General features: G+C 48.5%; 1 protein-coding gene across 1 annotated transcript; it reads right to left on the bottom strand.

Annotated features, from left to right (window-relative positions):
- Positions 1–5,819: 5,819 nt before the first annotated feature.
- Rmi2 (RecQ mediated genome instability 2) lies at positions 5,820–12,476 on the bottom strand. The gene is made up of 2 exons (XM_050164146.1): positions 12,136–12,476; positions 5,820–6,535 (listed from the first exon to the last, which is right to left on the bottom strand). Exons 1-2 carry the CDS (start codon positions 12,428–12,430, stop codon positions 6,387–6,389), a joined length of 444 nt encoding a protein of 147 aa, XP_050020103.1. The 5' UTR covers positions 12,431–12,476; the 3' UTR covers positions 5,820–6,386.
- Between the last annotated feature and the right edge of the window lie 1,285 nt (positions 12,477–13,761).

The raw sequence follows: 13,761 nt of genomic DNA, 5'->3' as shown, positions 1-13,761 counted from the left end.
AATTTTAAAACAACTCAGAAGGGGGGAGCTAACTCCAGCTACCTCCCAAGGACCTACTAGCAGCACCTGTTGAAGAATTGCCTCCACTTTGAAGGCCAACCTTCAAACCCAAGCAAGAAACAATAGGACCAGGACCTGCCCCCACAGTGTGACGGTATTTCAGTTCCCTAATCCCAGAAGGTAGGAACCCCAGGATGATGTCTTTATACACAGACTCAAAGTTATTACGTGCTTGATATAGGTCACTGTGACTAACTATGGCTGATATGCATCTACTCTTTCCCCACCCTGTTTTGTTTTGAAGACAGTTTCTCAGGTAGTCAAGTCTGGTGACCCTGAATTTCTGATCCTCTATCTCCTTAGTGCTGGGATTATAGGCAAGCACTACAAAGCCTAGCATTTTGGAGTGCCGGGAATAAAACCCAGGGCTTCGTTCATGCTAAACAAGCACTCCACCACTGTTCTACAGCTCTGGGCGACCCTCCCCGACTTTAGGTAGAGTCTTACTATGTCAACAAAAGGTCTGGAACTTGCAGGATAGCCCAGAGTAGCCTTTACCTCCAGAATACCAGGATTACAGTGTGTACCACTACACCCAGGTTCCTTCTCATCCTTGCAAGAGGCAGGAACTGTGGACCAATTGCCCACGACCAACTCTAGCTGACCAGACAACTCAGAGCTGATCCCTGACTTTTCACCACAGCTCTTCTAGTTTCTTTTTCTCCTTAATCATTAAATCGTACACAAGCCAGCTAAAACACAAGACACACCCCTATCTCGCATGGCCATTCTTTCCCCCTCCTGCAGAATTTTGCGGTAAAACTTCAGCTTTACAAGAACATGCAACAGAAAGAATTAGGGAACTCAGGCAATCCAAAACCAGCTAAGTGATGGTTTCGCATTTTTAAAATATATATAATGTAAAGCAGTTCCGAGAAAAGTGAAGTCACAGCCTAGGTTGCTTATTCTCAGTTCTTAGAAAAGAGCATTTCAAAAGGGAAGCTGCGCTGGGCGGGCACACAGGCTGCCGCCAGAGCCACGGTCTGGCGGGTGCTTGCTGATAAACTGACTTTGATTTGGCAGCCCAAGAGCTGAAGCCTCCGGATGCAATTTCATTTGGCGCTGTCAGAGAGGAAACGGCAGCCCCGACAGTGAGAGTTCTGAATGTGCAGAGAAACCACAGGCTCAGCTCTGGGGAGGCAGCCTTCAGCCGCCGGCCACCGCCATTTGCAGCGCTCCTCCCCCAACTGGCGGCGACCTCTAGCCAGCCCACACTTTTCCATCCATCGGGTGTTATTCCCCAGGAGTTAGGTGAGGACACAGCTGTGAGGCTGTCAGCAGCTTCCAGTTCTCCAGTGGAGACGCAGAGGAGGCTTGTGCCACATTCGGCTCAACAGTTGCTCTAGGGTAAAACAGTTTGGGGACACCATTTTACTAAGAATCCTATAGCAGAGATCCTGTGGCCTGCATCAAATTCCATTTCAGACTGGGGTTCAAGAGACAGAGCGTTTGCCTAGCACACAGGACCCAGGCCTGGAGTGGTATCCAGCACTGTGAAGTGCCTGCAGGTGGTCAGGGCTTCAAGATCATGTACAGCCGTGGAGTTTGAGGCCAGCCTGGAATATGAAACTCTGAAAGTTAACTGGGGCTATAGCTCTGCAGTAGAGTCTGCCTAGTATGGGCTCTGTGCTGAAAAAAGTGTGTGTGTGTGTGTGTGTGTGTGTGTGTAGTCTGTCGGTGTGTGTATGTGTGTTGCCTATGTCTGTGTGTTGTCTGTGTGTATGTAGTCTGTTGGTGTGTGTATATGGGTTGCCTATGTCTATGTGTGTGTTGTCTCTGTGTTTAGTCTGTCTGTGTAATCTGTGTCTCTGTGTGTGTATAGTCTGTGTATATGTGTGTGTAGATTATGTCTATATCTTGTCTGTGTCTGTGTTGTTGGCGTGTGTCTGTGGTGTGTGTGGTCTGCGTCTGTGTATGTGTGTCTGTTTATTAAATTCCAGTGCAATCAAAAGCAACTGATCAAGGAAGACCCTAAGGAGACATGACAACTAAACAGAATATGGAATCCTGGGGGGGGGGGGGAGGGAAGAAATAAAGAAACCAGAATAGGGGGCTGGAGAGATTACTCGGCGGTTAAGAGCATTCATTGCCTGCTCTTCCAAAGGTCCTGAGTTCAATTCCCAGCAACCACATGGTGGCTCACAACCATCTGTAATGAGGTCTGGTGCCCTCTTCTGGCCTGCAAGCATAAACACTGACAGAATATTGTATACAAAATAAATAAATAGAAACTAGAATAGGGCTAGGGAGATGGCTCAGCCTTTAAAGACTAGGCTCAAAACCAAAAATAGAAGAAACCAGAATAAACTATAGATTTGGTACTAACTTCTCAGTATTTGCTTATCAATTAATTTAATTAGTTTTAACATCCACACTATACTAATATAAGACATTCATGATAGGAACTTGGTATGTCTACAATTCAATAAGTCTATTTTGATCCCCACCACTGTATCAACCAAGCTTAGTGGTGCATACCTGTCATCTCTGCACTCAGGAAGTTGAGGCTCGAGGATCAGGAGTTCCAGGACAGACTGGGCGACATCATGCCTCCCATGTAAATAAATAGGCAAACAAACAAATAAATAAAAATAATAAAGACTTAGCCAGGCGGTGGTGGCACACGCCTTTATTCCTAACACTAGGGAGGCAGAGGCAGGCAGATCTTTGTGAGTTTGAGGCCAGGCTGGTCTACATGAGCTAGTTACAAGACAGTCACCAAAGTTATACAGAGAAACCCTGTCTCAATAATAATAATAATGACTGTATATTTTTGCAATTTTTTTGTAGCTCAGAAGATATACAGTGGAGCTAGAGAGATGGTTCAGCAGTTAAGAACACTTGCTGTTCTTCCAGAAGAACTGAATTGGGTTCCTATCCAGCACCCACATAGGGCTGCTCAGACCTGCCTGTAATGCCAGAAAATACAATGTCCTCTTCTAGACTCACACACGCACACACACGCGCAGGCACACCCACACACATACACAAACAATAATAATAAAATAAAATAAAAATAATCAGGGCAGTGGTGGCGCACGCCTTTAATCCCAGCGCTGGGGAGGCAGAGGCAGGCGGATCTCTGTGACTGGTCTACAAAGTGAGTTCCAGAACAGTCAAGACTACCACCAAAAAACCCTGTCCTGAAAAAACAAATAAATAAATGAATAATACAAATATATGTTAAAAAATCATTCTGTAGTCAAACCCAGATCACTTTCCAACTTGGTCTATCTATAAAGGAACATGTTAGCACCCTTAGTCACAGCACTTGGGAGGCAGAGGCAGGGGAGGGATGCTGTGAGTTCAAGGCCAGCCTGTGCAACAAAATGAATTTCAGGACAGCCAGAGCTACACAAAGAAACTCTGCCTCAGGAAAAAAAAAAATCAAATCAAATAAAACAAACAACTCAATGATGTGAGCTTGGCAGTTTCTTACAAGTCTAACCATGGGTTCGACATGTTTCCTAGGACAAACATCTTAGCTCAGTGATGTGAGCCTGGCAGTTTCTTACCAGACTAACCATGGGTTTGATGTGTTTCCTAGAGCTGCACTCCTAGCTGAGCTGCAAACTCTCCACACTAAACCTGTACCACGAGTTATTTGTGACCAACAGCAAACAAGATGTCACTCAATGGGCAAGCTGGATACATGGATATGTACGTGCTGAGAGACAGTGGAGCACTATAAGAAAAAGGGGTATTCTGGCAGGAAAAGGACATGGCAGAGGCTCGCGTGAACATTCTGCAAGGCAACACGGCAGGCCCATCAGGGACGGCAAAGTGAGGCGGCGGGAAGACCAGTGGCAGCGGGTAGTTGGACAAAGGGGTGTATGGGTGCTATACAGGGCTTTTAAGCAGGGACACTCTTCTATCTGATACTGCGATGGTAAATATGTCATGATGTGCCCGGCAAAACCTACAGAACCAAGCATGCAAGTGAACCCAAGAGTAAATTATGGGCTCCACTTGAAAAACTGCATCTGGAGAGCCGAAGAGGGGGTTCAGCAGTTAGAGTACTTGCTGCTCCTTCCAGAAGACCTGAGTTTGGTCCCACAGAAGATGAATCAACTGGCAGTGTCTCCAGTGTTGTAGAGCACTATCCTCCTTCATCTTCCTCAGAGTAGCTCTGACTACTTCTAGACATCCTGAGATTGGATTTGTTGATGCTGTCACTCTCTCAGAGGAGTAGGGGACTCCAGCTACTCTGTCCTGCATGTGCTGGCCATTTGTGTGTCATTCTGCCTGTACTGCACATGGCCTTGCGGTCTCAGGAGGTGCTAGAGTATATTGTTTGGAAGGCTAACTCAAGGAAACTCTATCTGTGCATTTCTGGGGAGGTGCTCCCCTATGCAGGGGTCAAACTTTCTGGTTAGGTCACCATGCTCTTGTAAGAACACCTCAGCCATGCTTTGTAAGTAAACCCAGTACTCACTGGCTCCCCAAGCTGGATTCCAATGGACTCGTACTTTGGTTTGTCATTGGTGTCCTATGAGGAGGGCACAGGTGTTTGTTGGCATCTCCCCAGTGAGAGGCCTCACACAATGGGACTGACCAGGACATAGATACTTTGGACGGTTTAGAGTTCAGAGGAGTCAAGGGGTAGCTAGGTAGAAGAGACCCCAAGGACTCCAAAATCCATCTCCAATGCCATTCACTATTTCTAGTCTTAAGCCTTCTCATTATGTTTTTAACTCATTTTTATTTATGTGGATCTGTGTGAGCATGTGAGTCTATATGCCATGTTGTGGGTGTATCCTCAGAGGCCCTAAAGAGGAATCAGATTCCCCGGGAGCTACAGGGAGTTACAGAAGTTGTGAGCCGCCTGGATGGGACTGATAAACGGCCAACACTCTCTTCTGGCCTCCAAAGGCACCCCATGCAATATACACCTAAGAATAAAAAGGGCATCTATGTAAGCAGGGCTGGAGGAACCAGCCTGCAATCCCAGCTACTGAGGCAGGAAGATGATAAGCATGAGACCTGTCTGAGCTACAAATTAGCTCAAGGCCTTGATGTGTTTTCTAGGGGGGAGGACAGGAAAGGGCAAGTCTAGATCACCTCTGCGTCCCCTCTCCTCACCCCCTCTGTCCCTCTCCTGCCAAGTGAGATTATTTGCTGGTAAGCACAGGTTAGTCAGGGTGTGGGGTGTGTGGAAGAGAGGTGTGGGCCTGGGACATTAGGACTCTGTCTTAAACACCAATGAGCTGGCGCTCTAGTTCAGTGACAGTGCTTGCCCAACATGCACAAGGCTTTAGGTTCAGTGGCATTTTCGGGAACACTATACGTCCTGTTTAATTTTTCTGAAAACCTAAGTTTCAACAAATCATAGTTCAGGTTGGAGATGTGGCTCCATTAATACAGTGGTTGCCTGGCATGCACAAAAACCCAGATTAATTCCTGGCACCGCAGAAGGCAAGTGTAGATATGGGAAGGTCTGGAATCTGAGGCTACCCTGGGCTACATAAGACCTTGTCTTTAAAACAAACAAACAAACAAGCAAGCTTATTTTTAAAAACTAGCCATATACAATTGCTACTAGTGGTGGAATATCGGTCATCTGGGCAAAGTGCTCAGCAGTGTGAGAACACAGTATGGGCTGCCTTGGTCTCTGCCATCCAAACAGGAATCTAGTCTGGCAACAGCAACGCCAAAGCCCAACAGTGATACAATCCCAACAGAAAGGCATTTCACGCAGGTCAGGACTCACTCCCTGGCTGTCTCTCCACAAAAGTTTTGAAGCAGAAGTACTTGAAAAGTCTGTTTCCATCCTTGAATTTTTAATTTCAACAAAGAATTCTGAGACTACTCCCACCATTCTAACAGCCGGTCTCACCTTCTGAATCTAAGGAAGATGGACAATGAGGAATGAGCACGCAGAAGCAGAGAACCCGTCTGCACAGGGCGGTGGCTGGCACCCGACAGCTGGAGACGGGGAGACAGGCCCCAGTGTCCTCGTGTCCACAAACGCACTTTAATCCCACTGTCAGTAACTGAAACCCAGAGTTTGCTTCTCAAAGAAGCAAGCGTTACCCCTAGCCAAACCAGAGACTGTGACATGAGATTTCCATATGCCTCAGAGCGAGAAAAACAAACACACATAAATGACAGAAAGGGAAAAGGCCGGAGATCTGCTTCTCATTCGCAAGGGGCCAAAGCCCTGGGCAGAGGGAAGGCTGAGTTAACAGAAGCTCCAGCTCCTAGGGTCCAGATGTCTGGCTCCACCAAAGCAAATCTCGTCGTCAAACCTTTGCGATGCCCCTGAGACCCACATGGGGTAAAGCACTCCAGGGAAAGCTGTTGTTATGTCTTGGAGGGTCTCCACTCTAAGGGATGCTCCTGTGTAAGTCTTCCACCTCCAGCTCCCACATGCTTTCGTGGATGGGATTGTCAGAAAGATCCGTCATTTTCACAGCCTGCAGACAGGGCTCAGGACTACAGGCCTGAACCACACCCATCACCATCACATACTTTCCTGGGAAGAGAGGAAAAAGTATGAACGTCACCACAGCAGGTAGGGACAACCCACAAAGACCTTGACTTCAAGGCCTTGATCAGAGAAGGAAGACGCACACAGAAAGATTATCTAGGGCTTGTGCAGCTCAGAGGCAAAGCTCATGCTAGCACGTACTAAGTCCTAGGTTTGATCTTCAGCCCTGCAAAATAAGGGGAAGAGGAGCTGAGGGTAGGGCCTAGTTGGTAAACGCCTTGTCAGCAAGCTAGAGGACCCGAGTTCAGATCCCCAGCATCCACGTAAAAAGAATGGCAGTGTATATGCATATGTGATCAGTGGTAAGGAAATGGACACAGTAGGACCCCTGGGGTTCTATGCCCAGCCCAGTCAGAGAGCTCCTGGTTCAGTGGGAGATCCTGTCTCAAAAAACAGGGTGAGAGCAATCGAGGAAGACACACCCCCACACATTCACACAATCCTGACAGTAGATACCAAAACAAAGACAGTGAGGGACCAAAACAGATACGTGTGCACAATGAGGTCAGCGCTTAACCTGGAGGACTGCATCTGCACCTACAGCAATCTGCTTTTGATATGCTAACACAACAGGCAGCTCACTCAGCAGTCAAGCCCGTGGAACGCGAGCATCTGCAACCCCGTGAGTTATAATTAGACACGCTGCCCCAGGCAGGGGCAGAAAACCCGAGCTATGCTCTCAGTCCTGTTCGTTGCTCAATGCCAGAGTGAGTGACTGGTCCCTCTTCACAAGACGGGTACTCCTGCAAGGCCACTTCCTGACAGCCGAAATGTAAATCCAATTTTCCCCCTACACTGCCAAAAAAAGTTAGGCCAGACATCAGCACACCCCTCCTCTCACCAGCCACAGCACACTGTACTGTTGTTCCAATCCCTGCCACCCCCAACTTTATCCCAAGCCACACTGGGCACACAGGAAAATCAACAGAACAGGCCGCCACTGGATGATCTGACAGAGTAACCACAACTTCCCATTCCCTGGGGGAAGTGCCTCTCCTTGAAAGCGCAACTTGGCTAGTCATAAACCACACAAAATGCAATTGTGTAAAAAGTCCCTTGTCACGGCAGGAAAGGCATGCAGCCAGCCCCCTGCATGCCTGGCTTCCACCAGCAGGCATGAGTTTGCACACAAGCCCAGTGCTTAGAATGAAAGAAGCCAAGCCCGAGGTGCCCATCTTTCCCATGACAGGTTCCACCTGAGGATCTGTGGCTCTAACTCTGTGCGCAATACTGGCTGTCCTCTGTACACAGCCCCAACTGGTGGTGAAGACAAAACCATTAGAATGACAAGGCTGAAGACCGGCTCTGTGGAACTTGGAGGCAGAAGACACTACAGATAACACTGGGACTAGTTCTTAGCCAGCCCACGCACCCGTATCCCTCTGCAGGGACACGTGATGCCCTCCACTTCTTCCCCACAGGACCCTGCTCAATCAAGATCAAGCCTTCACCTTCTCCTGCTCGGACTACTGCAATGTCCTCCCAACCACTAACAGTACTCCTGCCCAAGAGCCTCCCCATCACAGTGCAGTGTAAGCACCACTGTCAGCAGAAGGAGGACTAGAGTTCCCCACCTGACTGTTATCTTCAGAGGCCTAGAGGCAGGGCAGGAAGGAGCCAGGCAGCAACAAATCAGCAGGCATCAAGGTTATTTAGAATGGACAGATCCTTCCCAAATGGCAGCCTTTCAGAGCTGCCCCTTGGGGTCTTGTAACCTGCCTCCTGGCCTTTGCTGCCCCTATGGGGCCCTCCTGTCCCCTGCCTCCCGGCCATTGCTGTCCCCTGGGGCCCTGTCCCCTGAGACCCTGTCCCCTGCCCCCTGGCCTTTGGTGCCCCCCTGGGGCTCTGTCCCTGCCCCCCCCCCCCCCCCCCCGCCTTTGCGCATGCTGTTTGAAGGTGCTGACAATCCACTACTGTACAGACACAGAATGTCCCAATTCTGACACTGAATATCATGAGTCCCAATAACCCAAGGAAGAGGGTTAGTCCCTACAGATAACGACAATGCAGCTTCAGGGCTGTCTCCTCCAGGAAGCCTTACCTGAATCCTTTGAACATTGAATGTGTATCCTTCTTCTATGCCTAATTCTGTATCTACTGACTCTAAATAAATACCAGATGAACCACTGAGCCAGCCAGACAAAAGTTTCTCTATGCTCCGCAGCTGGAAGTCCAGGCCTCCTGAGGCTGCAATGGCTAACACAGGGCGTGCTTTTGTTGGGAATCTTCTACTTCACAAACACTGTACCATGCAGTACCAAGCAGGTACTGTGAGCACCACTCAAATAGAAGGAAGAGCTGTTACCCCTGTACATACAGGCTGGGCACATCTACAATCGTGCCTTGTGTTTTAGTGGCCTGTTTACGTCCCCGGTTCCTGGTGAGATGATTAATGAGCAAGAGGAAAGAGCATGGGCCCTGCCCCTGGGCATACAGGATAGAGGGTGAGGCCAACAGACTCAGTCCAACACAGGGACATCTGCTGGGTGCCAGGTTTACTCCCGCTGTGGCACCAGGCTTGAGACACTGTCTAAGGCTGACCTCAAGGAACATTGCCTAAGCTGGGACACCAAAAACCATGGAATGTGAGCAAAGCCAAAGCTAAGGCCAAGAGCAGTCACTTTTTCTGTAAAGGACCGGACTACAGAAGTCAGGCTTTGGTGGGTCACAACTCCTGGACTATGTCATTCCAGTGAGTTGGTGACACTAACCTTTTATAAACTACAAATGCGTTTCACGTCAATAAAATTTCACTTTGCAATGCTGATTTTTGAACTGCATATACTTTTCACACATTATGACTGGTTTTTTAGACACATCAAAAACATAGGCCAGGTATCAGGCACACGCTTTTAATCCCATTGCTCAGGCGAGGGGAACCTCTGAGTTCAAGACCAGCCTGATCTACTTCTTGGGTGGTGAGCTCCAGACCACCCAAGGCTACAAAATGAGACCCTGTCTCAAAACAAACAAAAATGTGACCTGGGCCAGTGAGATGGTTCAACAGGTGCCTAATTCTGAATCTACTGACCCCAAGTAAATACCAGATGAACCAATCTGACAACCTGAGTTCAATTCCTGGGACCCACACAGTGGAAGGAGATAACCAACTTCAAGATGTCTTCTGATCTGCACGTAAATATTACGGTGCATACACACACACACACATAAACCCTTACTCAAAATAAATAAGACGTAACAAAAATAGTTTTAAAGAGCCAGGCATGTGTGAGAGCCAAAGTTACATCTTAAGTTTTAATTATTATGTCTTAGGGATCCAGGAAACAAAAATGCCCCGCTCTGCAAGCCCCTTGCCCAAGGACAGACAGTTCCTGAGATGCTGGGGGCCGCTGTGTATGGGAGACAACAAGCCACTTCTGCTCACTCCCCTCAACAAGTTTGTTTGACCCATCTGCACTGGATGTGCTTGGTGGGCGGGAGGTTCACAGGCAGGAAATACATCAGGATGTAAGCTTGCCTGGATTTAGGCTGGAGATACATCAAGATGAACACTTGCCCCTGACTGGATCTGATGGGAAATACTTCAGCTGATATAAGCCGTGACTTGGGGCCATTTTTTTCTGGGAAACCAGAGATGGACCTGGCCAGAGCCCATTCACTTGGCCAGTATTTAACTAAATCTTGCTTCAAATTTGGCTTTGAATTGTGACCTTATTTTTGATCAGTGCAATCAACACATCGTGGTGCACGCCTTTGATCCCAGCACTTGGGAGGCAGAGGCAGGTGGATCTCTGTGAGTCTGAGGTCAGGTTGGTCTACAGAGTAAGACACCTAGGGCTACACAGGAAAAAGCCATCACAAACAAAACAAAACATACAAAAAGTTTTAAAATAAATGTAAAAGTGGGTAAGGCACTGAGCTCGATTACCAGCAAAGCACTGTGTGTGTGTGTGTGTGTGTGTGTGTGTGTGTGTGTGTGTGTGTGTGTGTAAACTACTTTTGGTTTACAGTCCATTTAGTTGCTAGTCCTAAATTAGAGTAGGACTGGAGAGAGAGGAGAGAATGGAGAAAGAGACAGAGAGACAGAGAGACAGAGAGACAGAGAGAGAGAGAGAGAGAGAGAGAGAGAGAGAGAAAGAGAGAGAGAGAGAGGGAGAGAGAGCGCGCACAGAACAAGTAACTTAAGTCTGACTTTAAAACAGCCCAGGTCAAACTCCTGACCTAGTCTGTATCTAGGCAGTCCCACACTGTCTCGGCAGGAAGCGTTCATAGAGAGTCTGGCCTGACTTCACAGAGAAGGAAGCCCCAGAAAGGCAGGCCTGGTGAATCCATAGGCTACCTTCAGAAACCTGAGTCTGTGCTGAAGCTCCAGTGTCAAGTAGAGGCAGGCCTTGTCTATCTGGGTCACAGCTGCAGCCTAGCATCTCCCAGGAGGCCCCATGTATGATTCATTCCCTTGACTCCTGGTCAGCTAAGTGAGACTCCTGGCCCCCAGTGCCTGTGTCCAAGGCCATCAGGTTCTCAGGACACCTAGGTGTCATGACCAGAGGCTAGGGTCAAGCTGTCAGGACCACAGTCCAAACACTGTAGTAGCTCAGGGGATGGCCTCAAACTTCAAACCCAGCAAGATCAGCATCTCCTTGGAGCACATGAGAAACAAGTCTTGGAGACTTAAAAAACAGGGGGGGGGGGGGGTTCAACAAAGCCCTAGGCAGCAGCTGTTTATGAACTGTGAACCACAGTTATGTTATCTCAGTGGGAATCACAGAAAAGTGTTCCCAACCCCTCCAGGTAATGGTGGCTTTCCCAGATGAAGGTCCATCTGTCTGGGGACATTAAAAATGTACAGGCGTGGGGCTGGGATATGGCTCAGTTGGGAGATTGCTTGCCTAACATGCACAAAGCCCTGGGTTTGACCCCCAGCACAGCGTTTGCCTGTCTGTTATCCCGGCGCTCAAATGATGGAAGTGAGAAGTTCAGGAGTTCAAGGTCACCATCAGCTATAAAAGGAATTTGAGGTCAGTATAGATTACGTGTGACCCTACCTCAAAACAAACAGAAAAAAAGCTATGCACACATTTCCCGAGACATTATTTCTCAAAACATATGGGGGAAATGAAAAACATCTATGGGTAGAGAACTTAGGGCAGAGAAACCCAAAGCTCAAAACTAGGCGCATGACTGGGGGAGCGCGGGAACTTAGACGTATTTTCATTGATTTATTTGTTTAATATTTTTGCCGTCTGAGTTGAACCCAAGACCTCATCAATGTGAGGAAGTGCTCTACCAGTGAGCCCCATCCCAGGCCCTCTTTACTTTTTGTTCTGAAACAGGCTCTCACTAAGTTGTCTTGTTTGGCCTCAAACTCACTTTGTAGCTCAGACAGGCTTTGAACTTTGCCATCCTCCTGCCTCAGTCTCCTAGTATTCGGATGAAAGGTGTGCACCACCAGGTTAGGTTGGAATCTACGTTCTTGAACGTGGTGGCAAGTGTAGCAGTCATTCGACAGGTTTGGGAAGTCACCTGACTGGGGTTGGGACAGGAAGGAGGAAGAATGCCTAGAGGTAGGACCGCCCCGCCCCCGGGAGGAACAGCCTCCTGCAGAGCCGGCCCGGCCCCCTTACCTGGAATCAGGCAAGGCCGGCCTTGCGGAACGCGCTCCAGGCCGCGCACGGAGAAGGCTCCGCTCGGGTCGCGCAGCCGCGCCTGGCCGCCTTCAACCACCAGCACGGTGCCCTGCATCCACACGACCGCCAACTCCAGCGGCGCTCGGCCCACCGCCCGCGACAGCCGCCACGCGCCCGGGCCTCCCTCCGCGTGGCGCCGCAGCTGCCCTGCTAGCACCTTGAGTGGTGGAGACCGCGGCAGCCGTACGGCCCCGGGACCACCCGAGGGCGGCGACTCCACCGCCGCCGCCATGCTGCGCCGCCGCCACTTTCCCGCCAACTCTGATGGACAGCGGGGGCTTGGCGAGCGGCAGCCAATCAAGAGCGCGCCGGCCGGAACCAGCCAATGGTCAGGGTTGGGGGTGGGACCACCGTGCCAGGACTGCGCGTGCGTAGTTTGAGTAACAGCCTGAAGCTAAACATGAACCCGTAAATGATGAAGGCAGGGAAATAAGGAATTAGCAACGTTTTAAACCGGTGCAGTTTTCTAAAAAGTAAGACGTGCGCAACAATAGCTGTAGAGCAGAAATAAAATTGCCACATGAAAAGCAGAAATGCAAACAAATTGTGGACCTTCTGGATGGGAATCACAACTACTCACAGGAGAGACAGTTCCAGAGGATACTTTAAAACATGATCCTAAACACAAATTGATGTGCAGGGGTGTGTGTGTGTGTGTGTGTGTGTGTGTGTGTGTGTGTGTGTGTGTGTGTGTGTGTGTTTTGTTTTTCCAAGACAGGGCTTCTCTGTATAACAATCATAGCTGTCCTGGAACTTGCTCTGTAGACCAAGCTGATCTTGAACTCTCAGAGATCCGCCTGCCTCTGTCTCTCAAAAGCTGGATTAAAGGTGTGCGCCACCACCACCCTACCCTACACACACTCTGGCCTTTTTATCAATTTATTTATCTTGAGATATGCAGGTTTGTTGGTACTCTTTTTCATGCCTCACTGATAACTTTGGTAAGACATTTCTTCTCAAGCATCTTGTACTCAGACTATATATAATAAATTCCTGAGATTGTCATGAGTTTTATCAGGAGAAACCTTCCAAAAGAAAATAAATATACATATATGAGTTCAATGATTAAAAAATTTCTCTTTCAAAACAAGTTGTGGTGGTTCACACGCGTAACCCTAGCACACAGGAGGATGACTTAGCTACACCGGTGAGTTGGAGGCCAACCTGGGAAACAAGAGCCCTGTCTCAAAACACCATAATAAATAAATAAATTAGACAATTACCTTTCCGTTAGGGGTATAAATCTATAGGAGAATGTTTACCTAGCAATCAAGAGGCCCTATATCCAATACCCAAGAACATTCTCTTTCAACCTGACCAGATGGCTCAACAGATAAGTCACTTGCCACCAAATCTGATGACCAGGGTTCCATTCCCAAGACCCACAGGGTAGAGGAAAAGAATTAACTCCCCAAAATGATTCCCTGACTTCCATAAGTGCACAGTGGCACATATGCACCCCACCACACACACTAACTTGGCATGTGTGTGTCACCCGTGAAGTGACTACTTTATCACTGTGTCCTCTTGCACGGTTTAGTATTCTGAAGTCAGTATACCGAA

This window comes from Alexandromys fortis, unplaced genomic scaffold (assembly GCF_014885135.2).
Source record: "Alexandromys fortis isolate MF-2015 unplaced genomic scaffold, M_Fortis_MF-2015_v1.1 scaffold_29, whole genome shotgun sequence".
NCBI lineage: Eukaryota > Metazoa > Chordata > Mammalia > Rodentia > Cricetidae > Alexandromys > Alexandromys fortis.
The sequence above is the reverse complement of the archived record's forward strand: the minus strand, read 5'-3'. Positions and strand labels throughout refer to the sequence as shown.